The 26485-nt window shown below is 41.3% G+C and overlaps 2 protein-coding genes across 4 annotated transcripts; one reads left to right on the top strand and one right to left on the bottom strand.

The window, feature by feature from the left end:
- Positions 1-400: 400 nt before the first annotated feature.
- On the top strand, positions 401-5904 carry slc24a1 (solute carrier family 24 member 1). 2 transcript variants are annotated; one of them, XM_077595328.1, is made up of 10 exons: positions 401-538; positions 1100-2201; positions 2887-2952; positions 3036-3144; positions 3208-3288; positions 3532-3620; positions 3754-3951; positions 4015-4104; positions 4415-4581; positions 4665-5904. In XM_077595328.1, the coding sequence occupies exons 2-10, from the start codon at positions 1251-1253 to the stop codon at positions 4912-4914; spliced, it is 2001 nt and encodes a 666-aa protein (XP_077451454.1). In that variant the 5' UTR covers positions 401-538; positions 1100-1250; the 3' UTR covers positions 4915-5904. The 2 variants fall into 2 exon arrangements, with proteins under 2 accessions (XP_077451454.1, XP_077451455.1); XM_077595329.1 differs by lacking the exon at positions 3208-3288.
- On the bottom strand, positions 5017-25875 carry dennd4a (DENN/MADD domain containing 4A). 2 transcript variants are annotated; one of them, XM_077595326.1, is made up of 30 exons: positions 25657-25875; positions 20592-20923; positions 19343-19589; positions 19198-19267; positions 18935-19104; positions 17900-18138; positions 17751-17817; positions 17533-17591; positions 17291-17435; positions 16963-17138; positions 15966-16066; positions 15160-15378; positions 14730-14875; positions 14488-14505; positions 13199-13332; positions 12972-13104; positions 12259-12465; positions 12045-12173; positions 11822-11969; positions 10466-10588; positions 10196-10300; positions 9126-9883; positions 8846-9050; positions 8528-8619; positions 8255-8430; positions 7842-8172; positions 7647-7755; positions 7244-7406; positions 7093-7157; positions 5017-6776 (listed from the first exon to the last, which is right to left on the bottom strand). In XM_077595326.1, exons 2-30 carry the CDS (start codon positions 20897-20899, stop codon positions 6640-6642), a joined length of 4980 nt encoding a protein of 1659 aa, XP_077451452.1. In that variant the 5' UTR covers positions 20900-20923; positions 25657-25875; the 3' UTR covers positions 5017-6639. The 2 variants fall into 2 exon arrangements, with proteins under 2 accessions (XP_077451452.1, XP_077451453.1); XM_077595327.1 differs by lacking the exon at positions 14488-14505.
- Between the last annotated feature and the right edge of the window lie 610 nt (positions 25876-26485).

Here is a 26485-nt window from a genome sequence, read left to right as displayed (position 1 = left end):
ACTGCATCTGGCGAATGAATTAACGGTGTATTTTTTTTAAATTACAACAATGACAAGCCTCAATAATATTCTGTTGTGACTTCATTCACTTTAATTCCTGTATCAGAATGAATAAATAAAATACATTTAATGAGTGCTGCCTGTTGAAATATATAGGAATACCATCTAACAAACAACCTTTAAATATGAGACAGAATTTGACTGTATAGTTATGGGTGTTTATGCTGCCTATTGGACGGTTCATAAAATTAATTAAGTTGACACGGTGACATTTGTAGAACCATTTACACCAGAAGGTACTTGAGTTGGAAGTATAGTAGATGTAGTATAGAAGTGAGCAGCGATAAAGTGAGAGTGAGACAATACGGTATACTTAATCTTCTTAAAGCCAGCAGGTATTAGCTATTATGCTGATCCATTGTGAAGACATGCCCTGCGTCCTACATAACTCATTGGCCAGCTCGTGTACTTTTGCATGCCTCAATTAACCCAGCCTTATTGTAAAATATTTCTGCCTTTTCCGACACGGCAGAATTTGGTAAGTTTTTATTTTAATTGTTTATTCAGTACCATAAGATTTTCTTTCTTTTTGTTAACTGTTTACTCCGAGTTGGCAGAAAAGCTTTACTCAGTGGCTGTTTACCTTCTGGTTTAAAATGCATTACTGTTTTCATGTTTGAAAAACAGGGCAACATTTAAGATTTTCTGTTAATATTGCAGTCTTGTATGAAAGTTTGAGTATTTGGTCATGGAATTATTGATGAACGCGCATAAAAATGCTTATTTCTTGTTGTTAGGGGGGATTATTGAATGATTTCGGTTTATGTTCAGAACCTCAAGAATTCAAACATTTTTCTTAAAATGCAGTTATTGGCCAAAATGTGGGAGCTTTCAGGCATGTTGAGGCCCACAAAGGTAAGGTGATTCATTTGTCAGAGGAAAGGCCCACTTTTGTCTTTAGGGGGTGACACCTCATAGTTATTACAAATAATTAAATCTAAAGTTATGCTTATAATGATTGTTTTCAAAGTCCTAATCACCAGACCCCGGTCCCTAAAAGTTAATCAATACTATTTTTTTGTATTCTTTTGCACTTTAGATGGCTCGGTGAGGTGATATGAAATGAAACACGCCAAGAAAATCTGGGATCCGGTCAGCCCCAGTCATTTGGGGGATAGCTACAGTGTCCTACTGTCCCTTAATGCATCTTAATCTATCATAAAATACAACATCTGCACTTCTTCCAAATTATGTATTGCCTGAGAAGAAAGAGACTTCAGTTGAGGCGAGTCATATTTCTCCTGGCTGGGGTCTTCCTCTGCATCGTTTACCAGCTGTCCATCAACACGGGGCGATATGAATTGTCGCCCTCGCCTCAGATTAGAGATGCTTTCACAGAGGGCTCAGCTGCATGGGTGGAAGAGATCACAGCCGAAAGTCGGGAGAAGTCAAAAAACCGAACGACAACCTCGATCCCCTTAAACTCAACGGCCGATGACAACGCCACCACTCCCCCGGCGGCCACCACGAACAGGACTAAAGTGCATTGCATCTGTGTCCCTCCCCATGAGGATGGCCCCCTCACTCCATCTCCTCCTGGTGATTCTCCTCACATGAAGGGCGAGTACCCTAAAGATATATTCTCAGTGGATGAGCGCAGACAGGGCTGGGTTTTCTTGCACATCTTCGGCATGATGTACATGTTTGTGTCACTGGCCATCGTGTGCGATGAATTCTTCGTCCCCGCACTGGGGGTCATCATAGACAAGTTGGAGATATCGGACGACGTGGCGGGAGCCACGTTCATGGCGGCGGGAGGATCTGCCCCAGAACTTTTCACCTCTTTGATCGGGGTCTTCATAGCTCACAGCAACGTGGGAATCGGGACTATTGTGGGCTCTGCAGTTTTCAACATTCTCTTTGTGATTGGGATGTGCGCTCTGTTTTCCCGAGAGGTTCTTCATCTCACATGGTGGCCTCTTTTTAGAGATGTTTCCTTCTACATAGTAGGCCTGATCTTGCTCATTATCTTTTTCCTGGACAATGTCATCATGTGGTGGGAGAGTGTGACGCTGCTGGCCACCTATTCTCTCTACGTCATCTTCATGAAATTTAATTCCCAAATAGAACACGTGGTCAAGATGCAGCTTTACAAACACAAAAGCATCGTCAGAATCATTACTGAGGAGGAGCCGGTAGTGGTAGGTTTTATATTGTATGGTCAAACTTGATTAATATGAAAATGGGGAAACACATTTTTTTGTTAAAACCCATCAAAAAACAAAAAAAAAGTGGCCGAGTGGGCAAAGAGTACACAAAAAACAACTACCGTATTCTGCGGACTATAAGTAGCACTTTTTTTTCATAGCTTGGATGAGCCTGTGACTTTTTCATTTATTCAACAGCTTATGTTGTATTCTATATCTTTTTATATATATATATATATATATATATATATATATATATATATATATATATATATATATATATATATATATATATATATAAATATATATATACTATATACACACCTGACATTCATGACCAGCAAGGCACACAATTTGTGACGACCGCACTCATTATTGGTTCGTACTACGCACACACACAATTATCCATTTAGATCATTTCATTACACAGCATTATTTGTTTAAATATAAAACTGTTAAATAAATGAAAATATATATATAAATACACACATATAAGTTATAAGACACAACATAAACTGTTGAATAAATGAAAAAATATATATAAATACACATACATAAGCTATAAGACACAACATAAACTGTTGAATAAATGAAATAAAAATATATATATGCATATATGTGCAAATTTTTCTTATACCACCAACATTTGAAATACCTACTAATATTTTTTTGCAAACAGATCGCAACCACTGGTGACAGTCAAGATATTGCCCCTCCTACTCCGGAAGATAAAAACCGATTAAAGGTAATATTGTAAAGTAGCATTCTGCCCCTGTTTGTGCCAGTTTTCTGCATATTCATCAACTGACCTGAATGATTTTGTCCCAGTTGAAGCCATCTCTTCAACGTGGTGGAAGTTCAGCATCTTTGCACAACAGCACCATGAGGAACACCATTTTCCAACTCATGATTCACACGTTGGACCCCCTGGGAGAAGGTGAAGCAACCCTGACATTGACTGTGTGATGATGTCGATTTAGTAATGCTAGCTCACTTGCAGGGAAATTCAAGGACAAGGCTGAGAGTCTGAATAATGTAGTGAGACGAAAGGCTGAAGGTGAAATTGCAGCAAAGAGTGAAGGTAACCAAAACGTGAAGGTCATGGCACAAAATTGTCTGACAAAGATTAAACTTAGATAAATGGCCATTTAACAGTGAAATTTGATCTGGCAGGGCTGGGTATGAATGAATGGTCATATTTTAGTGCCACTGACAGCGAACGAATTGGACAACGATTAGCGTCAACGGCAGAAAATGAGCCCAAATATTTAAAAAAAAACTGTCTGAATGATGTTTAGGAATATGTGTGTGATTTTATTGTTAGATGGCGAAAACGGACTGGTGCGAGGCAAAGAGGACGAAGCTGTTCCTCTTGGTGAAAATGAAAATAAGGAACCACTTGAAGACAAGAAGGTACACCTCACTGGGCCTATCAAAAAGCCCAGAAATTATTCTTTGTTATCTTTCTATTTAGGGTGAATAGGGAACATGCAGTTTATTTCATGCTTGACACTTTTTTTCTATCATATGTCTTCTTAAAAAACAGGAGGACCAACCTGCAGGGTCGGACGGTTCAGGCAGTGATGAAGATGACAGTGATGATGACTCTAGTGAAGATGAGGATGACGAGGAGGAGCCGCTTTCTTTGGAGTGGCCCGAAACCCCACGGAAACAAGTGACTTATCTCTTCTTGTTGCCCATCGTATTCCCTCTGTGGCTGAGCGTCCCCGATGTCCGCAAACAGGTGACATGGCAAACAAAGCAAATAGGATATAGTAGTACATGACTTTGCTTTTTTTCTCAACAGAAATCCAGAAATTTTTTCGCTGTCACCTTCCTGGGCTCCATTTTGTGGATTGGAGTCTTCTCTTACCTCATGGTGTGGTGGGCCCATCAGGTTAGCGACTGTAGAAAAACAGGACACTTAATTTAGTACACTTCATGGCCGCTGAACCTTTGGAGTATTTACAATAACAGTAAATATAATTTCACATTATTTTCATCTTTTCAAAACACAAGACAAATTCAACTAACAGAAAGTCCAACTGCCTTTGAACATTTTACATGATCTGAATGACCACAAATCCACACTGCCATAAAGATGAAGAAGACTTGGAAAAAAAACATCCTGCCGTCCCTTATATTAGGAACCTCAAAAGCATTTTTAAGTCAGTTCTTGCTGTTGAAGCTACGACTTGTCCACGCAGGTGGGCGAGACTATTGGCATCTCTGAGGAGATTATGGGCCTGACTATCCTGGCCGCGGGGACGTCCATCCCTGACCTCATAACCAGCGTGATCGTGGCCCGCAAAGGACTCGGCGACATGGCCGTGTCCAGCTCAGTGGGCAGCAATATTTTTGACATTACAGTGGGGTGAGTTTCATTGATTTGGGGATTTCCAACTTCAACTCTACTTGCATTGATTTGAATCCACGCAAAATTGTCTTTGTCAAAAGTCTGCCGCTTCCATGGCTCCTGTTCTCCATGCTCCACGGCTTGGTTCCAGTGGCCGTCAGCAGCAATGGCCTCTTCTGCGCCATCGTGCTACTCTTCCTCATGCTCCTCTTCGTCATCATCTCCATCGCATCGTGCAAGTGGAAGATGAACAAAACGCTGGGTTTTGCCATGTTTCTACTCTACTTCTTCTTCCTGGTGATCAGCGTCATGCTGGAGGACCGCATCATCGTCTGTCCCGTTTCCATCTGACAGTCGGCGTTGTCCACTCCGGTGCGAAGTACAGCGATACTGAACATTGCGGGTGCCTGCGGGATGCTGTGGACTGAAAATCAGATATTAATAGGCTAAATGTTTGAATAAGTGTGTTTTATTAAGAAACACAAATAACTGTTCCACTACTTTTTACATAGTGTCATATAAATTAGAGTCCATCTTACAAATGGTGAATGGCAAAAATACAGTAGTCCACCCTGACTGACACATTGTGTAGACATCAAATGGGGAGTTTTCTTTGTAACAGTAGCGAAGGTTAATGTACACGCTTTGAAACAGGGTTGATCCCAAGCAAGATGACAGCATGGATGTGAGTGAAAGCGCATCACTGTACAAAGAGAAGTTTGTTTGTCAGCTATTATAGGAACACAGTGACATTAGGTGAGGTGGTGTCAAAGTAGGCCACTGATATTCTTGCAAACTTTAAGCCTTGCACAGAAAAATCGACTTTGTGCAACAACAACAAAACTTTACTACCTTCACCCTTGCCTCCTTTGAAGCCATTTAAGGCAATAGACACTATCACTGGCAAGGAATGAGGTTAATGAAGCAGTTCATTCATGTGAAATTAAATCTGCAAAATACATGAAATTTGATACATTTACTTCATTTCGCCAATATCGCGAGGTTAAAAATAAGTTGTAATTAAAACAAATGAAATATTTAATATTTTTTTCAGTTTTCTCATCATTTGATTGTACTTTACTAAGGGAATGTATCCTTGGTGGTCCCGTATAACACATCCTTATACAAGAAATCTTGCTTTTAAAAAAGGTATTGCTTTAAAAATATTAACCAAAGTATAACTTTTGGGTTCTTTTGGTACATTGTAAAAAAAAAAAATCCACAAATAAAAATTGAGCAATCTATTCAGTGCTCCCTTCTTTATATAGAAAAGCTGTATTCTGTATTATTATTTTTAATTGACATGTAATTTAGTGTCCTAAGATATTAAAGTGTGTACACTGAGTAGGAATGTATATTTGCTTTTGGTAAAGCTGTTTGTGTTAGACATAAAAACATTATAACATTACATTTTGTTAAAGAGGAACTTAACTCTTTTCTCTCTTTTTTAAAAAGAATACATTGAATGTTCCAGTGATAATCCAAACACAGCACTTTCATTAATATTGTGTTTGCGGAACAAGGATTAAACAGGATAATTATTTAACCTGGCAAACTAGTCATCAACCTCAGACGAAAAAGGTGCCAGTGAATGGTAAAAAAAACAAAAACAAATTAAGACCATAATCCTTTTTGAGTTATGTAAACAATATGCTGTGCCATACTTAAAATATAGTTTTAAAAAATGGGTTTAGTTTACTTTTAAGTAGCCCAGTTAAAACCAACAACTCTTTGTATGCTGGGCCAATGCTAAGCTTGTCAAAGTGCTTTAAAAAAACACAAAAAAACAGAGTTTGTTCTTTACACTCAGACTCTCAACATGGGTCACCAGGACCATAGTCAATGCTAGGATATTGTGTGAAGTTACTGCTGCTAAAAAGTGGACAGGTATATTTTGTGAACTTGTTTCTATTGTGACTGAGTGCTTGGCACCTCCTGACGCTGAACAGTGAAGAGATGTCATCATGGCAGTCGTATTTGCATCAGGAGTCGTATTCCTGTTGTGCTTGACAAGCACTCGGGTGAGCGGGTCCTGAGTCTTAAATTCCCTTCCCCCAAACCCACATCATGTCCAATTCACAGACTGGGTTCCCCAAAAGTCTTCCTGCATTCCATCACGCCTGCTCCAGGGGGGCGGTCACAGTTGTGTGTCAGTTTGACCTGACTGGGGGTGAGGCGGTCATAGGCCAGCTTGTATTCCCGGTCAAATGCATCTGCAATGATATAAGCATCAACTTCAATTTGGACGGGAGAGATTGTGGTCAACATGTCTGGCAACCGATAAGATAATAATTCCCTTGTGGTCAAAAGAACAACTTGACCTAAAATGATTATGGCCACACCTAGAACCAGCATTATTACACAAGTCAAATGAATTCTGTATAAATGTTACGGAAATCTTCATGATCTCCCGGAACCTTTCAATTGTTAGTCATTCACCGTCCAAAAAAGCCTTGTTAACAAACATGGCGACCAAAAATGTGTATAAAAGGTTAATCAAATAGGATGTCGTGTTTTTTTTAAACTCACTGATATTGATGTTGTTCTTGCCCAAAGACACCAAAGTGAGGAATAACAAATCTCTGTACAAACTCCTATATGAAAAATAAACAAAAAAAGTACATTTGAATGGGTACAATCCTTCTTATTGTGTATTCAAAATAAAAGTGCTCCTCCTCACCTCTGTCTTTTAAAACCCAGCTCAGGCCCCAGCAGCTGAATGATTTGGCTCATGGGCTGATATATATCACTCTTTTTGATGCTCCTCACCAAACTTTGAAGGAGCTCCACAGTGAAGAGCTGGCCTTCCTCACACAGGCCGGAGCGAATCAAAGAGTTGGCGCCTGTGACCAAATGGAGATCACATTCAGCCTAATCAAAGGCTCATTTGTCAACATAACTGCAAATCTAAAACTCAAACTAATGTGGCGATAAGAACAGGGAGTCCTAAATTCAATTACAGTATGCACGACTATGCCATTACTCTAACGTATGACCTCATTTACTTGCTGTATCACTAAGAAAATGTCACACTAATTAAAATCTTTTGAAACACAGTTGGTACAAGTGATTTCAGAACTTACAATGTGTGTTCCAGAGGACATAACAAGGGTTGACTTTGTCTTGGTGCAACTTCAGGTTGTCCCACATAATCCTCACCAGCACCTGCTTGCTGTCCTCAGAGGAAATAGCCTGCAAGCATAATGAAACATTGTCAGCATTTCACATCTTGGATGATGACAACTTTTTACTTCTAAAAAGTAACACGTTTCACTGACCTGATCTCCACGGCGACAGTGTTGGGAGGCCAAGATGAGAGCTGGAAGATGACTAGGCAGCTCCAGCCTCTTGAAGAACCACACCAGGTTCCAAAAGACAATGGGGTGCTGGTCCACAACTCCCGTCGAGTAGATAGCCTGATCCCCTTCATTAACCAGCAGGCTCTCCAGTTCCTTCCAAAGAACCAGAGGGCTCAGGTACGGCACCGTCACTGGCGGAGACATCCCAGCATTCCTCGGGGTCGTTGAGTCTGGCTCAGACATTTCGGCTTCGGGGTCGAGTGACGCAGATAAGCCATCCGCAGTAATGGGAATCGACTCCTGGGGAGATCTGAGAGAAGACACGGTGGATCAGATTAAAGAAGCCAACGGGATTAAAGTGCATGGGGCCGGGCTGCAATTCAACAACTTGCCTGCGGGGAGGTCGCAGATCTCTGAGCTCCACGTTTAGGAAAGGTAGGAATGCTGAGCCGCAGAAGGGACACGTGCTATTGAGGTTGGAGTCGTTGGCCGTCCAGCCAGCCATGATCTCCTCGTCGTACACAAGAGAGTCGCAAGTCTTGCAAAGGGAGCAGCTGGACATCATCACCTGGTGCCAAATTCGGGACCAGACGTGAAGCTACCAGGCATTGTAGAATACAATACTATATGCAAATATGTACAGCTACACATATCGACCCAGTCACCTCGATGGTGTAACTTGGAGAAGGCTTGAAGCGGTTTATGTCAGGAGAGGAATCTGGAGTGTGAGGACTTCGAGAAGGAACTGTCAAGCCACCTGCACAAAATAATACATTCACAAGTTACAGTCTCTGAATGGCTCAATACTATCATTTGATCATCCGGGAGTTGTCATTGAGTCGTATAATTGAGGCAGCCCTCGTTTGCCAGACATTGAAGGAACTACATACAATGTAGTCCAGGCCAAACAGGACTCTGACCCCCCCTCCCTGACTGGAGCAAGAGCAGAAAAACAGATCCGCATGGATCACCGAGGCACAAACCTGAGAAGGAGTTGTGTCGGAAGACCCTGTCGGGAGAGCCGAGGCCGGTGGGGTGGGGGTGTCCCGCTACGGGACTCCTCCACAGTCGCGTCGTGCCGGCGTGCTGCGGCGACACGAAGCAGTCCCCGTCGAGACAGAGGTCATTTTCACAGTCGGCCTCTCCCGAGGTGAGCGACGAAATGCTGACGCGATCGCAGTTGGAGTCCTGCCAGTGAGATCCAAAGGAAAAATGGGGTCAAAAGTGAAAATGAAGGTTGTTGAGCATTTTGCCAGCACTGACCTGTGTTAATGAGGTTTGAGAGGACAGGCGGGAGTAGAGGCGACTAGCCTTCTCAGCAACGCCCTTCCCCGCTAAGAGGACGCTACTCTTGAAGCTGTCTAGGCTGGGCGTAAAAAGGGAATCCATCGAAAAGGACGAGGCGGAGGGGCTCGGGGATGAGGGTAACACCAAGGAAGACGGCCTTTCCCTGCCTTTGTTACACACGCCGTGAGGGAGAGACGGCGATGTTCGCAGCCGCTCTCTAGATTTGACCGGTAACGGGAGGTGGGTGTTGGAACGGAGCAGTCGATGAGGTCGGGCCGGTTGCGCAGAGGGGCTCGGTAAATTCTGCTTCTCCATATTTCCTTTGCAGCTCCTTGTAGGGCTGTTGGCATTGTTCATGTACATTTCAATCTCCTCGGCGAGCTCGCGGCGAGCACTTGGTGTCCTTTGGTTCCCGTTCTTGTGTTCTTGTGCTGTGGCCATCTGCGACAGTGGGTCAAAGCCTGCCTCCACATTAGTTGGACCCACTGCCTCACCGCTGCAGCTCCTCTTCAGGCTCTTTTCCACGTCCAGTTCTCTCTCGTCGTCCTCGAGCCTGCACATTTTGTCAGCAGCAAGTCTGGGCTGCTTTGCGCACGTGACCTGAGGGACGGCGATCCTCGGCGCTGCCGATACGGCTGACAGGTCCAGAGACTTTGGTCGAGCTGTTTGGGTCTGAGGTCCACTTAGCATCGTGTCGCTAAATGAAGGACTGGAAACCAGGCTGCCTGAATGACCTGGAATAATAATGTCAAGGGCAACCAATGAGTTAAACGAGTGTCGTATAAAGAGCTAAACACATTTCAATATACTGGAACTGAGCTGACCCCCAATGTTTTTTGTAAGTGGGATGCAAGACAAATCCAATCGCAATGATCCGGTTGCATAATATACTCATCCATCATCACGGTGTTGCTTTCAATAAAGAAGACATTACTGTGTACACCCATACTGGAACATTTGCTTCGCATGCAGTCAGTTAGTGATTTACTCAGTAATAATGGGCAGTGGGTGTGTGATATTTAAAAAAAGGTCAGTCATAAACTCACTCTGAAGCTTTATCCCTTTGTCCTCCAACAATGAAATGTTTTCGCTCTCTCTGCAGCACATCTCTTCCTTGGACAAGGAATCGTAGCCTTGGTCTGACTGGCCTCCTGAAAGGATATGTTGAATAAATGGTGCTTAGATTTTTCATGTTCCTAAGAAATGAAACTAAAGTGGTCCGCAGGATCACATAACAAAACAGTTTGTGAATTTATTTCAAAAGACTGCAGATGGACTTTCATTGAGTAGTAGTAGTAATAATTGAACCCGCCTACCTGTGCTCAAGCCGTCATCACTGGAGTCCATTTTATTGAAGTCGGTATCGATAGAGGTACGCTCTGCAGAGTCATTAGCGCTGTCCAAACTGCCATGGCTGACTGTGTCAAGATCGCTACCATCTGAAAGGAAAGGACAGACAAGACAAGGGTCAGTGCTGATTGCATCAACTACAAAAAATAAAGACCTCTTTTGTAAAACGCAAAAAAATCCATGTGGACTCATTGTTCTGAATGATCATTGCCCTCCCCCCAGTCCAAATAGTATAGATGTCAATTTCTGTAATGCAAGCCGCTGCGTTAACCTTGTCTAAAACAATTCATATTAGAACAGCCTTGGACATTCTTAGATTTCTTTAAAAATGTAAAACCACATTTGTCACTGAATGAGTTGGAGAAAAAGGTCCATTACTTACTCAATCCGCTCATAAAGGCAGATAAGATAATGTTAAAACATGTTGATTTGAGTATTCAACAAGGAATGACCTGGTCACATTTTCTTTTTAGTCTCATTTGGATAAAAAGTGCTTTAAAAAGGCTATACATACATCTATATCGTATTTTTTTTTTAAAATTTAACTGTAGGTTGTCAGAAAAAGATGTCTTTTTTTATTTTGCTCTAATGCATTTCAATTTTCCTTTATAATTCTGCTTATATGAGACGAAGAGTCATAATAATGTTACCATCCTATTGATGTGAAATGGCTATTAACAATAATGAACAAAACTATGAATGACTGCCAATAAAAAAACAAATCTTAAAATAAATCAACAACTCTTAAAAACATAAGCATCCTGTTGGGAGAGCTTGTTATTATTCTGCAAAAAGATTTACCACTTCATACAAACATCAACCAGAGAGTGATTTGTGGTATGCAGATTGTTCTGACAGGGTCTCAAACAATGCGAATATAAAAATGAGTGATTGCGGGGGAATTTGGAATGTAAATCATTTGTTGGGAACACATTTAGTTAAAGAAATTTAAAAGACAAGATGAGAACATTGCTCCCACAAGATCAATGAGATTTGTATTTATTTATTTTTATCTATGGGAAGGCAGAAATGTTATAAACACCAGTGGATCCTTTATCAAAACAGTCTGCAACAGAGTGGGAGTCTGAACACATTTATGAGTAGTATCGAGCCACGATAAACTGTATAGCATTTTTTTCATTTTGAAAGGGATGAGTGTGGGATATCTCCCCTGCAACCAAAGCAGTTTATAACTTAAGTACTCATGAAATCGAATAGTGCTGCCAACTCATCGACCGTAACATTAAGCACAACATTTATTGATCATGGGGGTTGTGTTAGAGTCTAGTGAGTGCAGCTGGGTAAAATGCGACACTTTATACCTGACAATTGTGTTTCTCTGGTAGGCGGCAAAGTTTGTTTTTTCCCTGCTTTCTTGAATTGGCCAACACCAAGTACCACATTTCTCAGCTTCCCCCATAAAAAGAATCCTCCTCTGGTGGTGGACGGCCACGTGCTCTCCAAAACGGCCTGCGGAAAGAAAATACATGATGACTTTTGGCAAGAAAGTAAACTTTGTAACTTTCCATGAATTTGCAGACAAACCTTGTTGTAGTAACCGTAGGTGATGGCGTTGGGTTGAATTCCAGCCTTCTTCATCTCAAACAGGACCTTCACAGCCAGGACTGGCTGGCTGTACTGACCACACAGTTGCAGCAAAACGCGATAGCATACCTAAAGAAAACACAAATTCCCATTGAACGAAACATTAAGTCGAAAAAAAACCTCCTGTTAAAAAAATAATGGCCGTGTATGCTACCTCATCGGGAGCCTGCAGCTTCTTATCTTGCATCCTCCTCAGCACATCATAAGCGGTGCGCAGTACCCGCACTTTAGAGGGACACCAATCCACAAAAGCGGGCAGACAGATGAACCAGAGGCCAAAACAGTGACGTAGCAGACACTTGGACCACATCTGAGGCATAGCCGAATAAGTCCGCGCCATCCTTTGCGCGAATTTAATCTCCTGGAAAACGGAAACAAATAAATGAAGCAGTGATGGATTTGTGCGTGTGCTCGATCGGTCGATTGGTCGCCGGTCTTTTGGTCGCCCGGACCGCGACAACGGGCGACCAAAAGACCGTCGACCAAAAGACCAGCGAGAAAACAAGGTAAAACAACATGGTCTACGCATCAATAAAAGCCAACAATGGCCATGAGCAGTTTCACTGAGCCGACGTGTGAGTGTATAAGAGTTTGTATGTACAGGAGTTGTCCCCTTAGGAAGGGACGTCAGTCAGGGTCTTAACAAGTTCTCCAACAAAAAACAAGAAAAGTCTGGGAAATTTGGAGCTTTTCTTTAGCCTAATAATTAACAGGGCATTCAGTATGACTAAATAGTAATTCACAGTTTGTATTTAGGGAATTTGAGCAATGATTTAAATGGTAATTATCAATAACCTTCTGGGCGACCAAAAGACCGGCGACCAATCGATCGTGTACCCATTTGTGAGAGGTAGCACAGCTAAATACCTGTTTGGAGCGTCGAAAGATGGCCGTCGGGCTGGCTGGGCTGCAGTGGCGTGAAGCCGTGCCTCCCGGGGGAGGATTCGATCCGTCAGGTGGTTCCAGAAGTTCAGAGTTTAGTACTGGAAATCCCAAGTAGCTGCACAAAGACACGGAAATTAGCTGACTTTTTAACCTTGATGAACCAAAAACCTGAGCACTAAATCAAAACAATGACATAAATGTAACAGTACCTGTAGCACAGAGGGTGTTCTTCCCCTTCTGGCAGCAGAGGCAACTCTGGAGGGTTGACAAAAACTGTGTGCTCACTTTGATGCGATTCGTCCAGTTCGATTAGTCTGGCATCATCTGGCTTTTCACTATCAATCTACAACATAAAGAAAATGGAAAACATGACGCTTCTGTAAAGTATCGCTTTTGCAATTAATGGTATGGGCAGCCAACATTACATTACAACCCCACAATGCTGTTGTGTTTGCAGAGTTCTTTTGTGTTCGCTGTGCAGTGATAGGACATTAAAATATGTGCGGGTGTTCAGAAAATGAAGCCCATTGGTTTATTTGAATGGTTTCACTTGGGCTTCACCAAATTAGGAATATTAAGAAGACTGAATAGCTCCCGGGTGGTTCTGTGTCAAAGGCTTTTTTTCCACTTGGTTGAGTGGATGATTCAGAATGGCAACTTTCTCTGAGCCTCTCTAGCCTTGTTTCGATTCTGCTCTTTTGTTTCTTCCGCTTGTTGCCTTCCTCTTACACCCCAGAGGTCTTTCTCAACCGCACATGGCGTCGTCAACATCAGCAAGAGGCAGTTGACGAGGAATCAACGCTTCCACTTCTCATTACTAACCGCAGTGACCATTCATAGAGGACAGGAGTGTGATTTCCTGATTGCAATAATTTGCAAGCGCAAACTTTTTTTTCTAACTAAGGAGGATGTTTTGTTATTGGTATTTCAAAACATGTACAAAGCAGCTTCGAGTGTGTAGTCATACACAGAGTGCAAGTTGACTCATATAGGGAGGTGTCTGCCAATAGTTTTTCAACATATATGAAATTCTTCTTTCTCTAAAAATGATAATTTTTCAGATAATTTGTCAGAACTAAAAAAAATAGTCTATACACACAGACCTATATACACACACACACACACACACACAGACACAATTATTTTGAAATTGCATCCTTTCTTGATGTTTTTTTTTAATTAACCAAAACGGTCACTTGCCCAGAGGTAACTTTCACAATTACTAATGGATACGAATTGACATCAATTGGCAGCCAATATCTGCGTGTCATCATAGCCTTGACCACTTCGCTAATGCTACTTCTTCAATAATGCATATTTACTTACATAAACGAACAGAGCCATCTCGATCCCCCAAAGCACCCCCCTCCACGCACGCACACACGCACACACAATTTAAGGTCAACAGGAGACTGCACATTATGCTATTAGTGCAGGGCAGCGTTAACCCTCTGATATGTTTTGACAACAACAACAACAAAAGCGGTGCTGTGATTACCTTGGCAACTGTGGAGAGCTACCAGGCAGTGGGAGACAATGACAAAGCAGCAACAACAGGAGAGAAAGAAATACGCATGTTATACAATATAAAGTACGGGAATGCGAATAAGAACAAGCAACAAGAAAATTCAGCAAATGGGCGGACACAGGATGTGCAAGGAATAACAGAGCGGTATTTGTTCCTTCCCATAAAAATGATAAATTACTTTTGAAATGAAAAAGATTTATTGCAACCATTACCTTATCAGCACAATCGTCAAAGAAAGCCAGACTCGCATCTTTGTCACTGACAAAGGAGCATTCCTCAATAAAGCGGCTGAACATTTGGGTTTTTGTCATGAGTGAGTAAAACCTCTGATGTGAGCGGTCTCGGCTTTTCAAAAAGCCTAAAAGCATAAAGGAAAGAGTGCAAAAACTATTATATAAGAACACGAATGACATGATGAGATTTATTCAACCGGACCCGCATTCATCAGGCCGCTTTGTTGATAAAACGTGCCATTTATCAGAACTGGTGCTGAAACAAATTCTCTGCTTGCATAAGAGATCACATGCACATGTCGAGCAATTAGTCATGATATTGTTTTTACTCTGTACTGACATTTAGTGCTTAACTGAAGCCAACATCACAATCTAAAGCACTTTATGGGAAAATAATTTTGCAGCCAACCTTGAATGTCAAAAAGAGAGCTGACATCAGTGGTCTTCTCAGAGGGGGCTTGGGTTATGGGCTGCAAGTAGGAGCGGTAACCTCGGAGGATGGCCGCCATGAAGCGCAGAAAGGTTTCCTGGATCTCCAGCTCCAGAGTTTGGAGACTTTTACCACCGTCGAGCTCGCTGTCAACCACTGCGTGCTCCATCTGTGCCTCTTCGAAGCTTAAGTGACCACCTACGTACGAGAAGGCAACAAACCATTTAGCCATTTCGGTAACAAAAGCTATTTTGAGATACAGCATGCATATGAGATTACGGCTTAAAGCCAGCCTTTATGTAATGTGAAACACCATATGTTTTCATTCACAAATCTGAGGGCATGCTTCTGGTCAACTCTTTCACCGCCATTGACTGCTGGCTCTCCCAGTTCAGATGCATTAGACGTCTATCGCCAATGTTTTCTTTTTTCTTAAAATATGAATAAATATATTTTTCCAAGCACTGTATCTGAATGTATTTGCAGATTGTTTTGTGTTATAACAAGTAGACACCCAAATTGAAGAAGTACGAGTAGAATGTATTTCTAACAGACATTGCAAAAGAGCATTGTGACGTGTGGAAAATTAAGTAAGACGACTAACACGCATGGGGATGACTCAGTGTGATTAATGAGGCAGGGACAACAGAAGTGGGCACATTTAAGTATCCTCAAGGGAGGCACTAAAATTACCCATGGTATTTGGTGACTTGTTGTAATATCCTCTGTTCAAGCCGAGTCGGCAACTACATTTTTGATGAAACTGGATATTGGCCTTGACTCACCCTCCTTGAGCTGCTGATAGAGTTTATTGAGAGAATTCAAAAGATGTTTGCAGGCTCTCCCGGGCAATATTTTCCACGTTAAAGCCTTTTTGTCTTCTTTCCTGCAAGCACAGAGAAAGGATTCTATTACACGGGAGAGGAGGACAGGTTGCCAAAGATACTAAGGAGGGAGGCAGATGCTGTCGGATCAGGACTGACAATTTAATTGCTGGATGAGACAACCTTTGATCGGTACGTAACAGTGATTTAGCATCAGGATATTCTGAATTCCAGCAGCTATTACATAATGGGGGAATTGCTGATAACGCCAGAATGAGACAGAAATTCTGGCCTTTAAACATTCACAGGCCATGACAGTGATAGACATTAAATATTTTAAGTGAAGGCTGGAAGCAATATATACTGCTCCATGTAGATATTCAAAATCCTCAAAGTTGTGGATGCTCATTTGGGTTCAATTTGGGGGATTGACAATACCTTTATATACGCATACCCCCTATTAATGATTGCAATTCCCATTACTAAGCGATAATAAACCATACAAATGCATCACAGCATAGGGCGCACTTAAGTCTCAAATTTCCCCCAAAGTGGGCTTATAGTGCCCAATCAGTCTGTGCACTTTGTATGCACTAAATTCAAGATTCTGTAGATGTGGCTGTATGACGCTGACAGCTTGACTGTCTGGGTACATTGCTTGCCGACGCGCTGTATTTCTTTAGTGAAAAGGGAATGCGTGTGTGTGCCAAAAAGCATGACAATATTAGCAGTCGGCAATGACGACAGTGACCGAGACGATTCGGATTAGAGCCGAAATGGGTAAAACAAGATCGGTTATACAAAAAACGTACATTAAAAAAAAAAAAATCCCGTACAAAAGTTGCTATTACGACATACAAAATTTGACATGATCAAAAAATGTATAAAATACAATTCAATTGACTACTACTTCAATCAATCTGTTGCAGAGGATATGTCAGAAAGATCAGTCACTCACTGGGAAATGGTGTTGGTATCCAAATCCACACAGCTGATGTCAGCCGGGGGCACATACAAGTCAAAGTATCGGGAATCCACACCCACAATAAAAGGACAAGGGGCACTGAGTACACCCGCAAGAGCCAGTGGGCACAGAGGGATGTACGGACATGGCCAGTGGAAGGGGAATATCATCTGAAAGGAAGATTTCCATTATTTGTCAAATGTACAGTTACATCAGTGAACAAATCACAACAGCTGCTGAATGAGTGCCAAGGTATGCAGAGTTATGAGAGTCGTTTTCTCATGCCTCAATTTTCCATATGATTGGAGCAGAAAACACTTACGGACACAAGTGCCTCTGTAACACTAGTAAGTACAGCAGGCCGCAGGGAGTGAACCAGGATTTTGTGCTCTGTGACGGCCAACACCAGCAGTGTGGCGGCATTTTTTGGACCCAGATTCAATAGCAATGTGGAGAGACTTCCACCACTTTAGAAGGAGGAAAAAAACACACAGTAAAACAAGGGCAGTGGCACTAAGGTATAGAAATCTCCATTGAAAGATTATTATTATTATTCAGTTTTACCTGAGAGGCAGTGGAGAGGACACAGGCTGGCTCAGTATCAGGCTGTCATGTGGAGAAAGCTTTCAAAAAAGACAACATAAGTCAGGTTACTAACTGAAAGTGATTAGTGTCCTAAAGGTAAAAAAAAAATACGTATAGCACTAAATTGTAGTCTTCTTTACCGATTTAAATTTTGAAAAAACAATTTTCTTTCTCAAACTATTCCCGTTGATTCTAACCTGTACAAGTATCCGTGGCCTCTGGGTGGAAGGGAATGGCACATTTTGCATGAAGTGAGAGATGTGCCTGTATAGACAAAAATCCAGCATTATAATCAACACAAATATTTTCCCAAACAATTAAAAAAAAAATTTAAATGATGGCTAACTTTTCAATGGGCAGTGCATGCGGTCCAGAAATGGAATAGCGGTAGAGAAAGGTCAGAAAACTCCTGAAGGACTGGAAGAAGGGCCAATGGGAGAGGAGACAGATGCTCTTGTTGCTGTAAACACTTCTGGTCCCGCCTGGTCCGAGATCAGAGCTAAGCAGGCCGAGTTGTGACAGCTGGCGCTCAGACAGGTTCTCCTCCGAATAGGACTCGTAGAACTGAATCGCCGCTCCGTACACCTTAATGCCGACATGCAGACATGTTTACAGCCATGCTTTATGGCAAAAACTTCAACCAGGTAACGCAAGTAATGTTTGTAAACACTATGCAAGCATCAAAACAGTTCAACAAGAGATTGTAAACAAACACTTTGAAACTATCCCGCAAATACATTAGAATTTTTTCCGGGCATGTGGTATCTCGGAGGCATGCAGCTCGCAGAATGGTGGCACTGGACAAGTAGTGAGCAGTGAGGCGTTTAGCAATGAGGTATCCATTATTCACAAGATGAGCTGCAAATTTTCCTCTTATGCCGCATTGCTCTCAAAGTCAAAACAGTCGTTTAATATTCCAAACACAGTCCTTAGACCATTTTAGAATCCAGTCGGAGCTGAGAGATTGTCAGGATTGTGTGTTATTCTTGGAAATCTGACTTCACGAACAAACGAATCCCTGTGGGGTACTACAGTATTGAATGTGTGATTAAAGTAGACATGGTGCGGTTTCTCACAATTTGAAACAGTTCCCAGGTGTCCTCAAAACATGCCTGTGCCATGAAATACGCCCATGAGCCAGATTTCGACAGAACTAGGCTGTTTTGCGTTCAACTGAGCTAGCATCCCACTGTCCTATATACAATTGGACCAATGGGGAGTACAGTTGGGTGTTAAGTAGTTCACTGTCATTGATGGCGATAGGCATCTTGTCCAGTTTTAACACTGACAGGCAGGAACTGATCACTCAAATGGATTGACTGGCACTGAAACATGATCATTCATTGCAGCAATCTTGTAGAAAACAACTGTCGCACGTTACCTTTTCTGCTGACGCTCCCGTGAGGACAAACGTGGAAAAAACGGGAAGGGCTTGTTTGGTGTGTGCAGGCCAGCACTCAATTGTTGCCCCCATGGGCAGACAGAACATAGGCACAGACTCAGGCAACGGAAAGGACTCATAGTCCTCTTCGGGGTACCTGCACAGCAGACCTGGAACGAATACCTTGACATTTAGAATGCCACTGCATGTGCTTTGACTCGGAAGAGTCCAGATTTGAATCAAGACAAATGGTTACATTGTACCTGCTTTGCATGCAATAGTATTCGCTTTTGCCAGAGATTTTTTATAACACAGGTAGATAGATGATCCCCACTGGAGAAGACAAAAGAGACGGGTCAGTGACAAGTTACCATTTGGATAACCAACTTTCAAGATTGGAATCCTCACCATGCTGCTGTTGAGGTTCCTGTCCACTTTGCAAAATGTGTGGGGGGGCGCCTCCCCCTTGCCGGGCACGATGATGCAGACATCGGTGACAGCCAATGAGGTGTGGGGTTGGTTCTTGGGAGCGCGACGGTACGTGATGTAGATACGCTGAGATGACGAGCTGCTTATGTTGGCAGGGCGACCTGAGGGTGTGGTCTGCACGATGTGACATCCTGGCTTCAGCTTTTCTTTCCACTCATACAAAACCCTGAAAACATTAGGATTTCAGGCTTGTCACAAAAAGTTGGAAAATGACTAAAATTGGTAATTAACCTGGCACTCACATTCATAAGCGTCACATTTTGGGTCGTATAAATGGTCTACGTCAGCCAAAATGAGAAATACCCATAAAACTGGACGTCAGTTCTTTGTTAATATCCTTACATATTTTTTGTGAATTATTAAAAATAATTACTTCAGTATAAATTTTCTTTTACTGCCCCCCTACCCCCTTTTTAAATGTAGTTCAATATATTTACATGGAAATGTTAAAATGAAATAATCTGCTTTTGAATTCAAAGACATGTTATTTTTCTGTTTTTCCCCAAAAAACTAGGAGGCTATCCCTCCTAAGCATCCAAATTCAAAGCATCACCATATTTGGTAGAGTAGTCATCGTCCCCTGAAAGCTAACTAGGCTAATCCAATATGGTGAAATTCCTTTCCTTCACTCCAAAATGTAATCAGTGCTTCAGTTTCATTTTACAAACATTACAAGTTTTTTTTAATATTTTATAGGGTTTGAAGTTATTCTGAACACAAACACAAAACCGAATATACATAAGTTGCATCTTCCATAGATTTCACCTACTGACAGAAATAAGAGAATATTTAACTCATGAATTTATCTAATTCATTCACTGCCAGCCCACGTCAACACCTTTTTATTTATTTATTTATTTATTTAGAGTATGTGTTTAGGTAGTTGGTAAAAGAATTCCAGGTACATTAAAAGCACCCGCCTTGTTGACAGCGCTAAGCGTCCAATTCATTGATGGCAACAAGTGAGTTAAACGAGTGCCCTAAAAAGGAGACGAATGAGTATCAGCATTCCAGATCAGACGTGGCTTTCAATGATAACATATCCCCGTACATTCGGCCATTGAGTGCAATTCAGATGTATTTAAGAGCAGATTAATGTGAGCCAAGGCCGAGAAGTGATTAGTGACGCCGGTGGGGAAAGGGTCAGCGACGAAGGATTAGCGCTTACCCAAGATCTGTCAACGGAGGCTTATCTCGGCCTCGCTTGAAGCACAGGAAAATCTGCGGCCCCCTGAGGCTGGCTCCATTGAGCTCCGCCGACAGACCCGAGGGAGTGCTCTCCACGCAGGTGAAGCCGGGGGGTACCTCTTCGCCGAGGGAGCGGATCACTACGGCGACGTCGGTGATGGGCGCTTTGGGTTTGATGGATTTTGGAGCGGTATCATCAAAATGCAGGTCCTCTTCTAAAAGCTTGGAGGAGTCTGTGAGGCCTGCGACCACAAAGTAGTCGGCGACACGGGGCACTTTATCCTCCATTTTTGCCCATTCCCAAAGTCTGGACTAGAATGGAGAGAAGGAAGAGAGCCTCTATGAATTTTAATCACTTGCCTGGGCGCAGCATAACAGCAAGAGCAAAGTGAAGTCGCATTTCAGCGGGTTGCAGAGCATCACGTGAAAGTCCAACGCATGCATGAAACAGTCAATGCGGCAGTAGAAGAAATGTAAAACAGACATAACAAGTTCATACCTTACTTGGGAAATAACATAACTACAATGAGAGCATCTGGAAACAATTTGGCTCTTTTCAGAAATATGAGGAAACCTTGAAACTGGCGACCTTACTCTCTACCGTGACTGATTATGTAATCCAAAACATATGCTTTTTGTGCAGAATAAAATGGACAAAAGGAAGTGAAGAGGCAACCTTGCTTGAGGGCGATAAGATAGATAACTTATTTGGGCACATTTGGACACACTCAAACAAATGTGATGTGTGAAAAAGCCAGCCTCTTTTGTTATCACAAAGCATGACGCTTTGGCAGCCCGTAGCGCTAAGTGCCAATTCGATTTCTCTCAGCATGCTCACTAGAGGACCGATGAACATAGATCGCCTCAACCTCGTGATTGGAAACATCAAGCCGTTCTTTATTAGCACTTTCTTTTCTTTTTTTTATAAAGCTAATCAAAGGTGGACAAAGTTCAGATTGTCATGGTTTGACATCATATTGTTGAAGAAGTCAGTCAAGACACAATCAATGTTTTGCTTGCTCATTGGCTGCCATTGACTACACTAGACCTCCAGTCCATTTTGACTGAACGGTCGCTGCTTTCCCTTCCAGGATTGGACATCTAGCTCCATCACTGCCATTGGAAGATGAGCATTCACATGCAGGCCCTCCCAGTTTAAATCAATTGGACGTCTATTTTTTGCAATGAGTTCATCGCAAAAGTTGTATGATTTAATGTTTTTAAAGATTTATTTTATATTAAAAAACATTTTAAATAAATAAATGAAAAAGAATGACCAGCAGATCTCTTTATTTATTTAAAAAGTTTACCTGTTTTATTTGTTATTATTCTAAACTTATATATGATATTATCCCTGCGATTGGGTGGCCACCGATTCAGGCCCAAAGTCAACTGGGATAGGCTCCATCACCCCCCCCCCCCCCGAACTGGATTAAAAGCCCTGATTATTCATTTTTTTTATAGATCAAAAACCATGTTTATTTTAGCTTTTTTTTTTTTTATATATTTTTAGATTTTACAAAATGATTTTTGAACTAAAAACACAGAAAAAATTGATTAAAAAAATTACAATTATTAATTTAAAAGGGGGAAAATCAGGAAATTTAATATACATCTATACTCTTCATTTTAATTTGATCCTAACACAGAAAGTCGGCACTCATGATTTACTTTCTCGGGCCACACAAAATGATGCGGCTGGCCAGATTTGGCCCCCGGGCCGCCACTTTGACACCTGCGTTTTAGGGGGTTCATTGGGTTCTCTTGGGTGTTGAGTTGTTTCACTGGTTAACCATCATGACTCAGCAAGAAACAATTACTGTGCAGTGCTTTGCAACTCAGCACATTTAAACTATGTAACTTAAAAAAAACCATCTACTCTGTGTGTGGGATGAAATATTTTTTTTTTGCTAAGAGTAGTGATGGATGTCAACCAGGCTCTGATTATTGTTTCAAAAATACAATAGACATTTTTCCTGAACAGACCTAACAAATGTTTCTGAAAGCAGAAAAGCAAACTAAGATGAAGCAGGACGACTGAAGCCAAGATTTTTTTAAACCTCTAAAGTAGGTTAAGACAGAGGTGCTATGAACTCGACAACCATGCCACGCCATGGATTAAATCAAAAGTCAGCAGAAATTGATTTAGAGGCATTAAATGAGCAGATAATAAGAGAATGACAGCCTTGGGGGAGAGGTAGCCGGCAGAAATAAATGGAGGGTGTCGGTTGCGGCATCTTAATGCTTCACGGATTTATCAGCAGGCCTCGGACAGATGGTGTTCAAGTAGAAGCCATGATGTCTAAGCAGTCCACTTGACATTAAACGCTATGCTTCAGTTACACATGCGCTGCACCTTTTCAAGCGCACACTTTATGAAATGAGAGTTTTTGAGGACGCACGTATTCTTAAGGAGAGCTTAAAGTAGTGTGTTTACCCATTTTATTGTGACTAATACACCTCTGTTTTGAAGTTGCGCCATGAAAGTACATGTAGAACCGGAACAAAGCCATTGCTGATTTTTCATTCAGCATTTTTCTTGTACTTGAGCGGATTTCCTTCAGCAAAACAACTTCCTTAATCTCATCCCTTATTGTTGTTGATGATGAGTCAATGTTGGTAATACCACTTGAGACATCCTGTTCCCAAAGGTTCAACTCTACCCGCAAAGGGGAAGCAAAACTCACAACATACAGTACAGCTGTTCAATGAATTGCCAACTCGCTATGACTGAACTGTGGTGTAATAATTATCCTTTCTTTGGAAATAGTTCAAAATGATTGATAAAAGAATCAATCTATACTTCTGTTTATTTTTTGTACAAATGGATTGTTCATTTATACCTTTTCTTTATCACACAAGGATCAAGGGTTTTGTCTATAATTCAAAAAAATTGATCGATTTCCGAGACTAGATTGGTTGTGGTTTCAGTTTTACACGAGATCTGCTGATAAGGCCAAAAGTATCTGCAATTACAGATGTTACTGTTATAGTTCATGCGCCTGACTTGGGGATTCAGTTTCCACTCAGAGACAATGTGGAATGTTTTCCCATCTCCAAATTTGTATTAATATAATAAAGAAATAATATAATCATAACTTTTAATGTATACAAAAACAATCAGCCCCATAAATATGTGTAAAAAGCAAATTTACAGCATTGTAGCTCAATCACCTGAAGGAATTGCAACACATTAATAAAAAGATGCCCTAAATCAGATTATCACTTTCTAAAATGTCATTATATAAATATTTTTAAGTCAATCAGGTCCTGATTGTATAAACTTTGGATGTCATTTTCTCTTCCTTATTTTAATATTCTTCTTTTCACCCTTCTGTTTTATCTTTTAAGCAAGTAAAATGCATGCTCAATCAGATTCAGGTCAAGTTATTGATTTGGCCCTTGTTGCACAGTATTTTGCATTTAAAAATTGTTTGCCTTTTCAGGATTCTGTAAGGGCATTGGCCATTTGTCTAATGACTTTTGAAGCATTGGCCTGAATATTAGCACACAATAACTAAAACACATTTTAGTTTTCTTGTCAGAGGTCGCATCAATTATTACAAGAGATCTAGTTTCATTGGCACCCATACATCAACATTGCTACGCTACCACCATCGCGCTCCACTGATGAGATGGTGGATCTTTGGATCTGGACCAGTTCATTCCTTTCATACTCATTCCATTATTTTAGAGTTGATCTGTTGTTTCATCCATTCATGAGATGTTGTTCTAGAACAGTGTAGGGCTCTTTTCGATGCTTCTTGGTGAATTCTAATCTGACCTTCCTGGTTTTTGAGACTTACCACTATTGCTTTTTAAGAATGTATCAAACTTCTTGACTTGGCACATCTAATGTTTTTGCCGTCTCCCTGATGGGTTGTATTTTGATTTTTAAACCTAATTGTGGCTTGCTAAACTGGAGAGTGACAGTTCTTTGGACTGCATATTGACAATGATCTCACCAGATTCCAAATGAACATAACACAGTTTGCATGTTCTCACTGGCCGGGCCTGCGTGGGATTTCTCCGTGTGGTCTGGTTTTCTCCCACATCCCATAACATGCAGGGAAGGCTGGTTAAACAATCACTCTAAATTCCCCATAGTTATGAGTTCAAGCGTCAATGGTTGTCTGTCTCCTTGTGCCCTGCGAATGGCTGGCCACCGATGCGGGTGCAACTCTACTCTTCACACCAGTTAATTCCACCGCCTACGAAAATATACAATATTTGGACTATACACCCTCAACATGACACAAACAGTTTTGCAGAATTTTGTAGATTATTTTAACTCCTTGAGTGCCAGTAATGGAGATGTAACCGGGAGGGCTGGCAAGCCAATGATCATGTTTCATTCTCACTTGACTGCAACAGATGTCCAATCCATTTGAACTGAATCCACTTGAAATGAATTGGACATTTTTTGCCGTCAATGCCTACATACGAGTCAAGAGCATTCAAAGGATTGAAAGCCTTTCCCTCAAAGCATCCCTGTGGCGTTGGGACGACTGTTTGGAGTTAAGGGCCTGTTGGCAGCAAATGGGACGAAAGAGGAGGAGGAGGCAGGAAAACAGCACATTTCACTTGACATCTGTTCTCTCTTAAGCCACCAACCCAACCCTCTTAGTCGGCGTCGTCAACACACCATTTTCCATTTAAAATGGAGCTGCAATGATGAATCGGAGACCAAAATGGTTGGGATTAGAAGATCAAATGCAGAGAATAGGCGAACGCACTAGGGTAAAAGATGATTTTCGAGCCGAATGAGTCCATCGTAAGAGGAAAATGTACATGGGATGAGATGAAACGAGCTACGGCTCCCATCAGCATCACCGAACGTTCTCCGTACACAACAACACGCTGAAACACTGATGTGCTTTTATGCAATATAGAAGGGCCGTAAGCAATGATCGCCGTCATCATATACCGGGACTATTGTGTCTGTATATATATACATTAAAAAAAAACAATACAATCTTACACAAACATCAATCCAAGCGGAAAGCCGCGTTGTATTCATTTCATTAAAATAACACGCTACTCACATTTCAAGACGAGCGGCGATAAAGAGAACCAAAAAATCTTCAATCAAGATGTCTGTCGACGCCAAATGACTGTTGTTTTTATTTTGCCTTTTAGTCCTGCAAATGTCCGAATGGGAATATAGAAAATAATGTTAAAAAGATGAGAGAATTTCACAGCTGGCTTGTGAACGCCTCGTTTCGGCGTTCGTATTCCTGAGCGGCGCTTTATCCAAACCTGAGCGTGACACGTGACTCATTACAAATTTCAATGATGTCACTCTGACGTTTTGGGCGACCAGGAAGCACAAGGACGCAAATGTGGTCAAATTGCTTAAAAAATATAAAACAAAAGAAAAAGAAAAAATAACCGAAAGAAAATAAGCTATTGTTGAGTTGATGTTGTGTCTTGGGTGTAAAGATAACATTTACTTACCACAATGACACTTTTAAATAATAAAACCCCCTTTTGGGGGAAAAATATTATTTTATTTCCATTTTATTTTTAGAGTAGGTTATCTCCTCTTCATTTCTTGACAGATTCCAACCATTCCCACAATTTAAAAAAAAAATCAAGTCATTCAGGATGTATTGGGGACCTACCATTTTCTTCAGTTTTTTTACTTGCCTTTTTACAATGAATTTATCTAATTCAACTAAATTATCGTCTCACTGGAAATCTTGAAACGTTTTTTAAAATCAATTAAATTAAATGACCAAATTAGCAAATTACCAAATTATCAATTAAATTAAATTACAAATAGAGTAAAACTAAAATGTATATCTTAGATTCATTAACATTTGATGCAAATAGTTGGCTGCCATTGACGGCGCTACACGTTCAATCCATCTT

Source organism: Stigmatopora argus, chromosome 3 (genome assembly GCF_051989625.1).
Source record: "Stigmatopora argus isolate UIUO_Sarg chromosome 3, RoL_Sarg_1.0, whole genome shotgun sequence".
Classification (NCBI taxonomy): Eukaryota; Metazoa; Chordata; class Actinopteri; order Syngnathiformes; family Syngnathidae; genus Stigmatopora; species Stigmatopora argus.
Note: the sequence above shows the minus strand (reverse complement) of the source record. Positions and strands in the feature narration are given on the sequence as shown.

Bases quoted from the DNA above. Each gene is read 5' to 3' on its own strand.
- dennd4a (XM_077595326.1), bottom strand. From the start codon at position 20,899: ATGGAGGATAAAGTGCCCCGTGTCGCCGACTACTTTGTGGTCGCAGGC. The intron at 17,592-17,750 runs GTTAGAATCAAC...CTTTTTTGAAAG, and splicing joins GGCCACGGATACTTGTACAG to CTTTCTCCACATGACAGCCT. The intron at 7,756-7,841 runs GTCAGTGAAACG...TTATGCTTGCAG, and splicing joins ACTGTCGCCGTGGAGATCAG to GCTATTTCCTCTGAGGACAG.
- slc24a1 (XM_077595328.1), top strand. From the start codon at position 1,251: ATGTATTGCCTGAGAAGAAAGAGACTTCAGTTGAGGCGAGTCATATTT. The intron at 3,621-3,753 runs GTACACCTCACT...CTTAAAAAACAG, and splicing joins AACCACTTGAAGACAAGAAG to GAGGACCAACCTGCAGGGTC. The intron at 4,582-4,664 runs GTGAGTTTCATT...CTTTGTCAAAAG, and splicing joins ATTTTTGACATTACAGTGGG to TCTGCCGCTTCCATGGCTCC.